General features: G+C 33.8%; 1 protein-coding gene across 1 annotated transcript; it reads left to right on the top strand.

Annotated features, from left to right (window-relative positions):
* Window positions 1-6903: 6903 nt before the first annotated feature.
* On the top strand, window positions 6904-7644 carry LOC147386729 (uncharacterized). Its single transcript, XM_086422052.1, has one exon. The coding sequence runs from the start codon at window positions 7022-7024 to the stop codon at window positions 7469-7471; it is 450 nt and encodes a 149-aa protein (XP_086278178.1). The 5' UTR covers window positions 6904-7021; the 3' UTR covers window positions 7472-7644.
* Window positions 7645-15672: the final 8028 nt, after the last annotated feature.

The raw sequence follows: 15672 nt of genomic DNA, 5'->3' as shown, positions 1-15672 counted from the left end.
TTTTCCAATTTTCACGTAGTATTATTAAGTGTTTTTTCCTATAACTAATGACAACTTTTTTTTTTAAATGAAGAATAATTTCGTGAGTTCGACTAATCTTATTAAGTTAGTAAGGATTTCACCTTTATTAAGGGTCCTTGGGCCCACCTTGTGGTGTTGGATTGGTAATGTAATAATCCATTTGTGCAAAACACCCATTTCTAAGGCTTAACTTCATTTCTTAAAATCTTTACAAAGTTAACAAGGAAAATATTTCTCTAATTTTTATCCGTTAAAAATAAAAATACTTATAAAAAAAAAGATTTAGTTACTAAAAATTGAAAAATAAATAAATAAAATTGAAGATCACTATGATAACTTGAAAAGAGAATATGCAAATAATACATTGGTTTGTGTCCCAATTTGTCAAAACACCTGCACTTCTCCGCATGGGCTACACAAGTGTAATCCATTCACCGTCAGACACGTACAACCCGACAAAGACAGCTAACCTAAATGCCACGATATTCATCTCTCGTATCACTTGACACGCATCGCCTATTTAATTCACCACTTTGACGCACACCTCGTAAACTCATTTTGTCGACTCTATTAGATTTTGAGGTAACTGGAGGATCAAATCTTCGATTCAACTCGGAAAATGTTTGAGTGAATTCATTAACTCAGATGAGTCAACTAGAAATGCACTAAGTTGAGTCAAAAACTCAATCTATCCGACTAGAGTCTCTCTACCTAAGACTTTTATCGAGATCATTATATTTATTTTAAATATTTATATATTTGACTTGTCTACGTAATTTCTCAATTTTTCAACTCGAATCCACTTGTTGACGTTTAAGTTGAATTTTAAAATTATGAATGACAAAATCATGATTTCAAATATATTTACAATCAACTCGGTATCGTTCAAGATTGAGTAGAATTTCAATGTGAATCATGTAAATGCCAAAACTTGCATTATCTTGTGATTCTTATTGATAAAGAAATTCTAGTCTTCTTGTGCTCTTAGGTGTGCTTACAACAACACCGCTCTGATGTCCAAGTCAGGATTTTTAGTATAAGAAAAAATGTAGGATATTTTCAGAGAAAACTGCATATTTTTTAATGCATTGCACCTATGCATTTATGATGTTTCCTCCTTTAGATATTCCCAGATTTTTTCCTTGATTTCCGTTTGAACGGTTACACCATTTTAAGAACTTCCCTTGATTTTCGCGAATATGGTTAAAATCTTAATTTTATGGGATTTGATGCTTCCAAGCTTTCATCCTAAACCCTCGAAACTCGGTTGAACATATCAACCAACCTTTCTTCCTCCTTCGCTGGATCGAATACTCGGTTAGGTTGTCTCGTGATTACCATGTGTTGTTTATGAAAAAAAATCCTCCACACTACCCGCTCTCAGTGATTTGGATCTTGATCCGAGACTCTAAGAAAACTTAATTAATTAATGACACGTGGCAACTTATTACTGGATTGTTGCTGGTCAGTTTCCTTCCCACCCTCCTCCCATGGTATTAAATTTGAAATGCAATTGTTCGAACTTCCATGATGGCACTTTATTAAATGGCTTTCTTGTGCAGTGTGTTGCTGGTCAATTTCCTTCCTGCCCTCTTCCCATGGTATTAAATTTGAAATCCAATTGTTCGAACTTCCATGATGGCGCTTTAAATGGCTTTCTTGTGCAGTGTGGTGCCGATTATTTTATTTTGATAACAGTGCTGTGACGCATTTATGAGTTGCATACATGTGTCACTTCGATGTGTAATTATATCACCATCCCCATTGCATCCAAGACAACACACTCGACCGCCCTCCTCATTCACAAAACTTTCCTACTATATAAAATGGAAGCACACCACCAACGATTCCTGCTCCGAACATGCCTGCAGTGAACATTATTATATAGCTCTCCATAGAAACCGGTACTTGATCTCAAAAAAATGATGGACGCTTTTACGTGCAAATCCATCAACAACCCCTAGGAGGAGAAATTGTGGTAGCAACCAAAACAAACTCTTGGGGATTTTTTCATCTGGTTTATCTACTAAACCATGTTTCTCAATCACACAAATCCTTTTATTCTCCACCTTTGCAACAATAGTACAACATAAACTAGATAAGAGGATCCCCAGAGATATTCCAATTGCTAGTTCATATTTTTCGTCTTGATACCATGATGGAAAAGGAAGAGGTAGAGAGTGAGGTATAGGTCGTGGTGGTGGAAGAGGCCGAGTGGTGGTGGAATGAATGGTGGAAACAAAGTTGTGATCGAGCCTCATTGCTGAGGGGGAAGAAGTTGCTATCATTACTAAGAACATGGTTCCTGGTAAAGTTGTTTATGGAGAGAAGAGGATCTCTGTTAAGGTGATTTCTCTTCTCTTCATTTTTTAGATAAGTTAAACGAAAAAAAATGTTGTTTTATTTATTTATATTTTTGTCTAGGTCTTTAAATGTTGAGTTGTTTGTTAGGGTTTCTGTTTGGGTGTTAGATTTTAGTAGGGTTTCATTCATGGTTGGTGTAAAAGTACTAAAAATCTAAACGCCTAACCGCTCAGAAATTTTCTCTCTACCAACCAATAACACTTGTTTTTTCAATACACAGTGGTGTCATACCATTCTTTCATCATCTTAGTACAAAATTTTCTTAACAGCAAATTCTTACTCTTTTTTTTTAAGTACATCATCATGTTACACTTTTCATAGGATTAAGAATCACATGGCAACCAAACTGCAAAATCCAAGCATTTAAATTTGAAAGTTCAATGACTGTCCATTTTCAAAGCCTTTGATCAAATTCAAAAATATATAAATTTTAAATATGATCTACACCATGGATGTTAGAGGCCTAGGTGTTATCTTTCTAGATCTTCTCCCTTATGGTAATGTATTCGATGCATTAATAACAATGTGACATCATAAAATGGTCCGTTGTTTACCAAGAATATCCAGAACCAAATTATTATGAATAATGCTGAAGTGACCTCAAAATTTTACCTGGTATCGCACTCTCTTAATATGGAAGTGTGTAAAAACCATAGATGCTTTTCATTGAGTTATGAGTGAAAAAAGCATCTATGATTCCAACACACTTCAACCTTAGGAAACTGCAATACGAGGTACAATTTTGAGGTCACTCCAACACAACTCAAGTACTATTTACGTATTCTCCTTAAAGATGAAACAAATCGCTAGAACTCTTATTTTTTATAACATAATAAGTTCTTATTCATAAATCATTAATTCTTTTTAAGGATCAAAATATTCCCTGCCTTCTTGGCAATAAGGACGGTGCATATATTATTCCAATGTCCAGTGACATTGGATTCTTAAAACATTCTTTATTTTCAATTAATTCATCAAAATTCTCTTATTAATATGTTATAAACCTGAAACATCATGGTAAGTTCATATTTTTTTAACTATTTAAAAAATGTAATTTTTCAAAAAAGTATTACTTAAAATAAATTAAAATTTTATGATATTTTTGTGTTACTTAATAACTTGATTGTGAAAGGAAAAGTAGGGGGGGGGGGAACTCAACCCTTATTTTTTTTTGTTTTTTTATCGATAAGCTTGTTTTTAATGAGTTTAGTCGTGCTGGTGGGATTTGAACTCATGTCCCTAATATCATCACCCAGAGAAACTAAGCTAGTTTACACTTACACTACGTGAAAAAAAAAAAAAAAAAAAAAACTCATATTCGTCGGTCCAAGGCCGTCGAATTTCATTAATTGTCAAATTTTTTCTTTCGACAGATCGAAACCATCAAATTAATGGAGGATGAGAGAAATTTGATGGCTCTAAATCGTCGAATCTGAGGAATATCAAAAGTTACGACGACTCTAGATCGTCGAATTTTCATTTCTAAAATTCATGGGGTTTGACCTGCAACATTTTCCAATTTTCACGTAGTATTATTAAGTGTTTTTTCCTATAACTAATGACAACTTTTTTTTTTTAAATGAAGAATAATTTCGTGAGTTCGACTAATCTTATTAAGTTAGTAAGGATTTCACCTTTATTAAGGGTCCTTGGGCCCACCTTGTGGTGTTGGATTGGTAATGTGATAATCCATTTGTGCAAAACACCCATTTCTAAGGCTTAACTTCATTTCTTAAAATCTTTACAAAGTTAACAAGGAAAATATTTCTCTAATTTTTATCCGTTAAAAATAAAAATACTTATAAAAAAAAGATTTAGTTACTAAAAATTGAAAAATAAATAAATAAAATTGAAGATCACTATGATAACTTGAAAAGAGAATATGCAAATAATACATTGGTTTGTGTCCCAATTTGTCAAAACACCTGCACTTCTCCGCATGGGCTACACAAGTGTAATCCATTCACCGTCAGACACGTACAACCCGACAAAGACAGCTAACCTAAATGCCACGATATTCATCTCTCGTATCACTTGACACGCATCGCCTATTTAATTCACCACTTTGACGCACACCTCGTAAACTCATTTTGTCGACTCTATTAGATTTTGAGGTAACTGGAGGATCAAATCTTCGATTCAACTCGGAAAATGTTTGAGTGAATTCATTAACTCAGATGAGTCAACTAGAAATGCACTAAGTTGAGTCAAAAACTCAATCTATCCGACTAGAGTCTCTCTACCTAAGACTTTTATCGAGATCATTATATTTATTTTAAATATTTATATATTTGACTTGTCTACGTAATTTCTCAATTTTTCAACTCGAATCCACTTGTTGACGTTTAAGTTGAATTTTAAAATTATGAATGACAAAATCATGATTTCAAATATATTTACAATCAACTCGGTATCGTTCAAGATTGAGTAGAATATTCAATGTGAATCATGTAAATGCCAAAACTTGCATTATCTTGTGATTCTTATTGATAAAGAAATTCTAGTCTTCTTGTGCTCTTAGGTGTGCTTACAACAACACCGCTCTGACGTCCAAGTCAGGATTTTTAGTATAAGAAAAAATGTAGGATATTTTAAGAGAAAACTGCATATTTTTTAATGCATTGCACCTATGCATTATGATGTTTCCTCCTTTAGATATTCCCAGATTTTTTCCTTGATTTCCGTTTGAACGGTTACACCCTTTTAAGAACTTCCCTTTGATTTTCGCGAATATGGTTAAAATCTTAATTTTATGGGATTTGATGCTTCCAAGCTTTCATCCTAAACCCTCGGAACTCGGTTGAACATATCAACCAACCTTTCTTCCTCCTTCGCTAGATCGAATACTCGGTTAGGTTGTCTCGTGATTACCATGTGTTGTTTATGAAAAAAAATCCTCCACACTACCCCCTCTTAGTGATTTGGATCTTGATCCGAGACTCTAAGAAAACTTAATTAATTAGTGACACGTGGCAACTTATTACTGGATTGTTGCTGGTCAATTTTCTTCCTGCCCTCCTCCCATGGTATTAAATTTGAAATCCAATTGTTCGAACTTCCATGATGGCGCTTTAAATGACTTTCTTGTGCAGTGTGGTGCCGATTATTTTATTTTGATAACAGTGCTGTGACGCATTTATGAGTTGCATACATGTGTCACTTCGATGTGTAATTATATCACCATCCCCATTGCATCCAAGACAACACACTTGAACCGATTATACATTATCGTCCCCCCATGTGGTGGTAGTAACACCACATCCATGGTCGCACACCCCTTACTTCCTTGGTCATCCAAACCTAATTGTATTGAAACGGGAAAATCGTAATAGGTTGTGTTTTGCCAAAATGGAATGTGCATAAATCTGGTCCTTGACCAACTCAAATTGATAATCCTAATTGCGACCTTGCCATGGCTTGTAGAGCTTCATCGTTTTTCCCTTGTAACGTTTTCCACAAACAACACCAAATTGTAAATGTCAAAACTTACACTAATTCTCACTGATAAAGGAATTCTAGCCTTCATGTACTCCTAGGTGTGCATGCAATAACACCACTTCAACGTCCAAGTCAGGATTTTTAGTATAAGAAATAATTTAAGATATTTTCAGAGAAAAATGAGCACCCTCAACACACACCCAAGCATACTTCATCCACCAAACATGACTTTATTTGAAAATAATTAATAGATACTCCATGATTATCATAGGAAAATGATGAAGTAATATTAAAATTTACATCGATTCTCATATTGTTGTTGTGAATGTATGTATGGAATAATAGATGCTTTTCATCAATAAACGAGTGAAAAGCATTTATGACTATCTGTGCACCTCCACATCAGTAATGTGAGAATAGATGTCAACTTTAATATTACTCCAAGACGACCTCATTATTATAATAAAGATTATCTTTTTGTTTTTTTTTCTTAAAGTCCATGTGGTGGTTGTTTCTATGGCTCCACTACGGATTTAAAAATTTATTGAACGTATCAACTGGCCTTTCTTCCTCTTTCGTTAGATCATATACTTGACTAAGTCATCTCGGGATCACCACTTGTCACTTCCGAAAAAAGTCCTTCACAAATCATTGAACATGTTATATTGTTTGATAATCGAGATGACTCAAACGATACTTTGAAAATATTCGTCCAGTCAATACAATTACTGGATCAAGTCAATTGAGTTTTTTTTATTAAAATATTTAAGTTTTTCATAATTTAAATATTTATTATCTATCCAAAAGTATGATATGGCAATTAAGAATCCTCTAATCCACCTTTTTTATAAATAAAAAGAAAATAATTATTTTTAAACAAATATATGACAATAAATAATTGTTAACTGACGTAAATATATTAATATTAGTGAGACGAAAATGAGTCAACTCGGTATACATTGGAGGGGGAGACGAGATGAAATACCGAGTTTTCAAACAATTTGCTAGAAGACACTATAAACCACAATAAATAATTAATTAAGAAAGGCATAGACCGAAATACCCTTACTATAAAGCAGCCAATCCTATTTTTCAAAGTATAGTTTTATGAAAATATGCAGGGGCATTTAGGTATTATTAAATTGACGAAAATCAATAATACAAACCCAACAAGCCACGAAGATAAGGGAGAGTAAAAATGGGCGTAGTGATCTTGGACGGATCGACGGTTCGATCTTTCGTAAACGATGAGGTCGAGTTCAAGAAGAACGTAGACGAGCGATTCGTATCTCTTGATCTCAACAATGATGGAGTCCTCTCTCGATCCGAGCTTCGTAAGGCCTTCGAAACGTTTCGACTTCTGGAAACCCACTTTGGGATTGATGTGGTCACACCTCCAGAACAACTCACTCAGCTTTACGACTCCATCTTTGAAAAATTCGATTATGATCATAGCGGAAGTGTGGATCTCGAGGAGTTTCGATCTGAGATGAAGAAGATTATGCTCGCTATTGCAGATGGTCTTGGATCATCTCCTATTGAGATGGCTATTGAGGATGATAATCAAAGTCTTCTTAAAAAGGCTGTGGATCTCGAGGAAACAAAGATCGCACAAAGCCTCTTGAAAGTTCCGACAGGTTGTGTGTAGTGTGTACGTATTCACACGTGACGATATAGGTTTATCTCTTTCTTTCTGTACATGTGTACGTGTGTCTTTGTTCCTGTATGCGTGTACGCGTGTGTAAATGTAGGGTTTGTGTGTACTGCGCACGAGTGCTACTCAAATGTATTACTGAATAGTATTTGTGTATGTTACCGAAATTACCGACCCAACACTTTCCTTACCAACTTAGTAAGATTTTAAGCCTTACTAAATGTAGTTTTGCTCAAATGGATTACGAAATCCAACAACATAGCCTTAGGGATGTACATTTTAATCGCTGCCCCGGATTGAAAATCTGACTAAAAAAGTGGACCAGATTCGGACATCCGATTGGGTTTAGACCAAACTGAAATCAAAATAAATCAGGTCGAGTTTGGGTTTACCACTCCAAAATTGGACCGGATCAAAATTGAATGTGACTATTAAAAATCTTATAAACATCGCATTTTCGTTTCGATCGAGTTTGAAAAAAACAATAAACAATGCAAAAGAAAGATCAATCCAAGAAAGCAACATGTAAGACTCAAAGACCGGCCAAAGGAAGAACCAAGGCTAGTGGGCCTTTCAAAAAGTTCACATAAGGCCTGTCCATACCTTAGATGTGGATAGACTCTGGCGGATTTGCTGTGGGAGCACTTTCCCCTATAAGAAATTTCAAAGTCTATGGGTTAGTGAATTATTGCGAAAGATTTTAATGGCAAATAAAAAAATCTACCACTATTACCTTCATAATTTTTTTGCCACTCTTAGTTGTCCCCACACAAAAATTTCTACTCTTGGTTGCCCTCACACAGGCAAAATCCTGGATCCACCTTCTCAACACCTTGTGAAAATCCTCACTCCACTTATATGTGCACAAAACTCTTGGGGGGACTACTCCACTTTCCAGGTCTCAGGTTTTTTAGGGCCACTCTACTTCATGCATTCTTAAGCTTCAATCTCTTGAAACACTTCACTTGTCCCCAACATAGTCTTACTCTTTTGGGAATTACATACATTTTACCATTTTGTCCTCATTTTCACCTCACCCACCACTCTACAATTGGGTTTAAGGTAACTTGGTTAAAACTTCTAAACCATGACTTTTTTTCATGCCTACTCACACCCCACTAGCTCTCCTTGCTTTTGGGGACCATAAAATCCCCACTTTCATTCTCCTGTCATTCCACACCTTGATTTTATAATCATTTTGCTTATTCCATTACATTTGACCTTGGTCACAATGAGAGAAGGCTCTAGAATGTTTTGTAGTTTTACCTATTACACCCCAACTTTAAATGTTGATAGGATCGTATTTTATTGCTTGGCACATTTTTTTAAAGTTAGATTTAATAACTAAAAATCTACTATTATTAGTCAACAATTACAGATTTATATATGAGAATCTACTATTATTAATCAGCAATTACAAATCCAGTTCTTTTTATCCCTTATGCATTTGCAGATTGTTGTCTAATCTCTAATCTCATCCTTTTAATCCTACACTTCAAACATTGGCTCAAATTATATAATCTCAACATTCGATCAAACAATTTTAGTAGTTTTTTAAAATTATGATTAGGCTCATAAAATCCTTAACCCAAAAAAATCTAGCAAAAAATTAGAGAGCTTCGTTTGGCACCCCAACTTTTACTTATTCTCAACCCTTCACTTATTAAAATAATCCAGAACTCAGGTCAACATCAAATCAATTTTAATGGTTAAAAAGAACCTAATAAAAATAATGACTATTAAAACAATTCTACACAACCAAGATTAAAAAGAACCTTATGAAAAATAATGACTATTAAAAAAATTCTGCAAAATCAAGATGATGTCTCCCAAAATATAGTTCTTCAAAAGTTTTGAAGTCTGTTTTTTATAATGAATATTATAAATACCAAACTTCAAAACAAGTAGAATATAATAACTAAAAACCTATCTAGATGCATGTTTAAAGCTCAGCATGTAATACAATTATGCCCTTTTTCATGATAGCTATTGCAATGTATTGGCCTTTTTCAACTTCTTGTGACTCAATACATCTCTTCTTTAGCCTATTTGGTGGACGACGAGTACGTGGAGGTTATATGTTGGTTTCCAAGGTGTTTTCTATCCCATCACCTACTAATTATGACATGTCTTGTGTCCACGTAGGCCGTATGTGATGTGAATAAATCATATCTTGTGTATGCCTTTTATAACAATCGTCGACATAAGAATACACTAAACAATGTAGTTTAAAAAATACAGCACATGCATGTCATACATGTATGCATGGAATACCGATAAACATCCAATCATAACATTACCATGTCATGTCTTGTAGATTCACACTATGCTATACTGATCCTCCACATACTTCAAATTCAAATTGTGATGCTTGATAAACCTCCAAACTCTAGCTCCATGTTGTATTTTTCTTTCTTTTCAAATCAGCTAAAGGACCAACTGCAGCATTGCATTGTTCTTCATGACAACTATTGATCAAATCCATTATTTTCGTTCTAATCTTATTAATAATTCCTAAAATTGGCATATCACGTGCCTCTATAATCCATTTATTATATGATTCCGCATGATTGCATGTAAGCAAATCATAATGCTTGGCCAAGAACTTGCAATTCACCCAATGTTTAAGTGATTGTATTATCACTCAATTGTAAGCCTTAAGTGAAATAAGCTTAATTTGATTCAATGCTTTTTTGCAATCTGTCTCAAACCTTGAATAAGCCGTTTTACTAAGTAGGTTCTTCAAGGATTGTCAAATTTACTTTAAAAAGTGACATCCCACTAAGTGTTGCATAAAATTTTGCTCCAAATATCAATAACAATGTGAATGAAATATAAATCTAAAAGTATCTTCTATAGCATAAAATATATTTTAGTTCCTGTCTGAAACAAATATGATATCCTGATCATCATTTAATGCCATCTTTTAATTTAATAGAAACCACTTCCAATCTTTACTTGCCTCTGAGCTAACAACAAAAAATGCTACGGGGAATATACCATTATCGGCATCGACAGTTGACGCTACAAGTAGTGGCCCCTTGAATTTTGCCTTCAAAAATGTCCTATTGATAAATAAAATGGGACGACAACAAGATCGAAAACCATGGAGGGATGCGTGGAATGCAACAAATAATTGGTGAAAACGTAAATCCTCTGTTACTAGTTAATCGCTATGGACCCAGAGTCGGACTCCATTATCCTATTACAATACCATGGTAATCACTTATAGGAGTCTTTTGCTGCCCCATGAATTTTGTTATTTGCAAATTCTTTTCCTATCCATGCTTGTTTATACAGTAAGTTAACAACATAACCTCAAAAAAAAAAATTTCACTATTTCCATAAGTGCATAAGTTGGCATATTCCTAATTTTGTTATTCACAATACTAGCAACCAATTTCTTCGAGATTTTTAGCTCTACAGTGACATTATCTTCTATAATTGTGTGTGTACACACTCATGTACTTGTAAATTGTGAGCTCATTTGTCAAATTAATTTTGTTGGCAAATACCTTCCAATCACGCCCCTTAACTGAGCATTTTACCTTAATATGTTCTCAATTGTTCTTGATGAAGGAGTAGACAAATCGATAAACAATAGAAAATTTCCTATGTTTAAATTGAAAATCTTATCCACTTTCAAATATTTGCCCTACATATTCAATTCCTTCTTCCCATAGTGTGGATAACAATGGTTCTGGTCTCTCTGTGACTTGATCTGAGCTACTTGCCATATTCATAAACATTTAATATAACTTGTGTAAGAAATAAAATATATTTAATAAATGAAATCACGAATTGAAATGCAGTTGTTATGCCATGAAACACACAATTTGAAATCTCATGCTCTATCACATCCTAAACCTACAAAAAGAAAACTGCAAAAAATGGAAGAAAATAATTGCAATATGTGGATATTTAGAATAATTCTTGTAATAACCTTCTGCAAAATTGAAACAAATATATGGATTCAGTTGGATCTAGACTATTAGATATTCAAGAAAAATGGGTTTTAAATCTCCTCAGTCAGAGAAAATAAATGTTCTAGAACATGTGAAAAAATTATCACTCCAAAGGAAGAAGATTAAATAATAAAATTGATTCATGCCTACTATGAAGGCCCTACTAACCTACCAAAAACAATTTGGTGTGTATCTTAGAGGAAAGATTAGTAGTAGGAGAAACAAAGATAAATAAGTTTTTATGGTGAATAGATTTTGTGGCAAAACACACATGTAATTATGTAGTGCAATGCAAATCATTTGCTTACTGTAACCAAGCACAAGTAAAAAAAATTAATTTTAGAAAATTATTTGCACTTGCAAATGATTTGCAGCATACCTGGCAGGACCGTAATCAGTGATATTTTCAAATCCATGATTTAATTTTTTAGATCACCGATTATTTTTGTTTTTGTTTTTATTTTTAATTTTTTTTTTTAGTGCTATTCTTTTATATTAAATTTTTTTTTTTTTAATTATTTATCCAATGTTTTTCCAATTTTATCAATTTTTTCCGAAACTTTCTCTTGCCCAATTATTCTCCAACCCTGACTTTGTCACGATGTTCGTCTCCAAGATATATTGCAACCATTATACACGGATCCTAACCAGGGAATAAAATGGGTCAGACCCAAGTTGGACTACATATATCCACATGAGTTGCGATCCAGAACGGTGTCTCATTTGTATAGCAACACAGGAATGGGACACCTTACCTGATCTTGATTCTATCGATATTCAATTTTGATTATCGAGATCTTACTTGAATCATATTAAGTACTAACTAGGGGTGTAATTGGGTTAGGGCCTTCATATTTAGCCTGCAAGAGTAGGCCCGGGCTCAATAACTTTCAGCTCTGGAGCTATCAATGGATAGGGTCCAGAACTCCAGATAGGATCAGGGTTGATTCGGTGCCGATCCAATAAGGATTGGATCGGGTTTTTTTATTGGAATTCAATATTAAGATCCAAATCTGATCCATTAACAATCGGATCTGGATCGGTCCAAACCTAAATTTATATACAAATTCTAAATAAACTTCATACTTCTCAACAAATATATAATATAATATAATTTATTTACTTTCTAACATAGTATCAGATCAAGACATGGTTGATCCAGATCCGATCCAATAAGATATTTGATCAGATCCTTATCGGAATCCAAAACATGAATCCTGACCCGAAGTTATCGGAACTGATCGAATTTAGGGTCTGACCCGATCCATTGACACCTCTATTCAGCTCATCAAATCCGAGTTGGCCTAGGCGTCTACTAGCATCTTCCCCAAAGCGCTATATATATTTTAGAAACATTCATAAAATATTAATTAGATAAATATTTTTCTAATAAAAGTAAAATATGTTGTATAATTACAATTTAACTCTTATTTACAATAATTACATTTTAATAAGACACTTATTGCAAATTTAATCTTCAAACACAGTTAAAAATTATCGTAAAATTTTTTTTTTCATTAGAAAATTTGAATTCTAGACAAATTTTTTTTTTTTTGCTCAAACCTGGCCCGAATCAAGTCTGAGACCGTTAGGGCTTAGTTGACTAAGACCCATTTTAGGTAGAGCCCACTTATTTAGGGCTGGGTTAGGGCTCAATCAAGCCCAGCCCGAACCCTCAGATCGGGTTGAATTGCATCTCATATGAGAAACATTCCTAGATTTAGAGAAATAATCCTCTGATTTGGTCAGCCGGGCAATGTCCGGTTAGAAGACAATAAATCAAGTTTCGAACTGTTTTTTATTTGGATCTATTCCAAGGATCCATGCCTGATAAATTAAATTTTCTGGTCAATGTTGGGTCAATTCCGATCCATTTGATTTGGGTCAAATGTGATTTTGCGCCAAAAGCAGATTTTAGAATTTGAACACCCCCCGCGCCCCCCTCTTCTAGGGAAAACTGCTTAATGGTAGGGGTGCAACTTGGTTCGGTTTAGAGTAAAATTAGAACCAAACCAACCTTAACTCGGTTTGGTTCCATGGGTTGCCATCATTTCTGATCGAAGAGAACTTACCTCATCTCTCCCATTGTTACTTGTTTTGCAGCTTAAGAGAGAGAGAGATGAACCGCCGCCAACGAAATTAAGAGGCAACTCACAGTCGCAAGTCGTCGGTCACAACCACATAGAGAGAGAAAGAGATAAACCGATCAACAGGTCGCAGAGGAGAGAGAGAGAGAGAGTAGAGGAGGGTTTGAAAAAAAAATTACATTTTATTTTAAAATAGTATTTTGGTTCGGTTCTCGGTTTGGTTCGATTATTTACAAACCCTGAACTGAAAACCGAACCAACCCAATCCAAAATTCACAAATTGGTTCAGTTCTTGGTTTGAACCAAATTAAGTTGCACCTCTACTTAATAGTACTTAACACTAACTTTTCTTTCAATTTAGTCTTTGACTTTTGCAGGTTATCAAAATAATCTATTTAGTAAATTCTTCTTTTCAAAACAGCCTCTGAACCCATTTCTCATGATTAAAATGTCGAAATTGCTCTAATCATTCAAACTCATAATTTTCAATAATAAAAAAAATTGGATTTCCAACATCCCAGTCAAGTTTTAGAAATTCTATTCTGATGATAAGGATTTGAGAAGGAAGAAGAAATCATTTTTCAAGGATTTTTTTTTATTGTATTTTAAAACTGTATGTTAAAAAAAAAAAAAAAAATTATGGTTTTTCAATTCTTTAACTTTGTTTTCAAATAAAAATCGTTCAAAGATGGTTCTTTTGATATGAAATCTACACAAGTTGTTATGAAAAATTTTAAGTCACTTTTTTCATGTATTTTAGTTGGAAAAAGTCGAAACAACAAAAACGATTAACAACGTCGAGATCGACAATTTTTATTTTTTAGTTCAATATTTTTATTGTCGAGATCGACATATTTTTAATTGTTGTCGAACTCAACAATAATTATTTTCAACCTCACCAATTTTATTTATTATCGAGCTCACCAATCTTAATTAATTTTATAAAAAAAGGTCAATGCCGACATTGTAAAAGCCACCCATTTTCGTTTTCAAGTTTTTCTAACTAAAATACAAGGAAAAATCAACTTAAAACTTGACATAACGACTTGTGTGGATGATTTCAAACCAAAAGAACTACACTTGATCAATTTTCATCCAAAAATGTAGCAAAACAATTGAAAAACCTTAATTTTTTACACACATCTTCAAAATACTTTATAAAAAATAAAAATAAAAACCTTGGAAAATGGCTCCTTCCATCTCAAATCCTTTCCATCACAATGGAGTCTCCAAAACTTGTATTTGAGGCCAGAAATCTAATTTCTTTTTACAAAAATGATGAGTTTGAATGATTACGACAATTTCAACATTTCAAGTGTGAGATATGCCTAGTGAGGTTTAAGGACTTGTTTTGAAAAGAGGAATTTACTAAATGAACTATTTTGACAACAGGCCAAAGTAAAGGACTATATTGAAAGAAAAGTTAACACCGGGACTATTAAGTCATTTTCACTTTTTTTTTTTTAAGGTATTTAAGGGGTTAAGCAGACCCCCAACCATTTATATTAAAAGGAAAAGAAATTACATGATCTCCAATGGAGTCCTTAAAAATCACACAATAAAGGTGCCACGTAGGCACCTTTAACACGTTCTAACAAAATAGCTTGTTCTAACAAGCAAGCACCTCTATTGGCACCCGAACTTTTTCTTATTCTCAACTATCACTTGTTTCTTTATTTTTAATTGAGGTAATAAGTAGAAGTTGGGGACATAAGAACATCTGCAATGGACAAGTTAGAGGACTTGTTAGTGTCAAAGCTAACATTTAGCTTGCAAAATTGCTCCAACAGACAAGTTAGTAGACGTGTTAAGGGTGTCAGTTGCTAATGTGTTAATGTGTGTTAACTGTGGCTAGCCACATAAGCTTGCTAATGTGTTAGTTTTAAAAGTACATCGGAACCCCCTTATTTCTATGGTAATTTCTCATAATCTCATGACACAATAGAATGTTATCCGAGGTCCTCCATTTGATGAAGGCTGGTTGATTTGGGCTGAAGAGAAACACTTGTTTTACAACAAGAAATTGGTCTAAAATGCTCCAAGGACATAGGCATTTTTGTTTCATTTAGAACTCATAAAGTGGAGTAACAAATTTGAGAAGTAAACCACAAAGAACAAGTCTATAGACCCATAAACAACTATA

This window comes from Akebia trifoliata, chromosome 14 (assembly GCF_017979445.1).
Source record: "Akebia trifoliata isolate Shusen 1 chromosome 14, ASM1797944v1, whole genome shotgun sequence".
Taxonomy (NCBI): domain Eukaryota; kingdom Viridiplantae; phylum Streptophyta; class Magnoliopsida; order Ranunculales; family Lardizabalaceae; genus Akebia; species Akebia trifoliata.
This window is presented reverse-complemented; position numbering and strand designations above follow the sequence as displayed.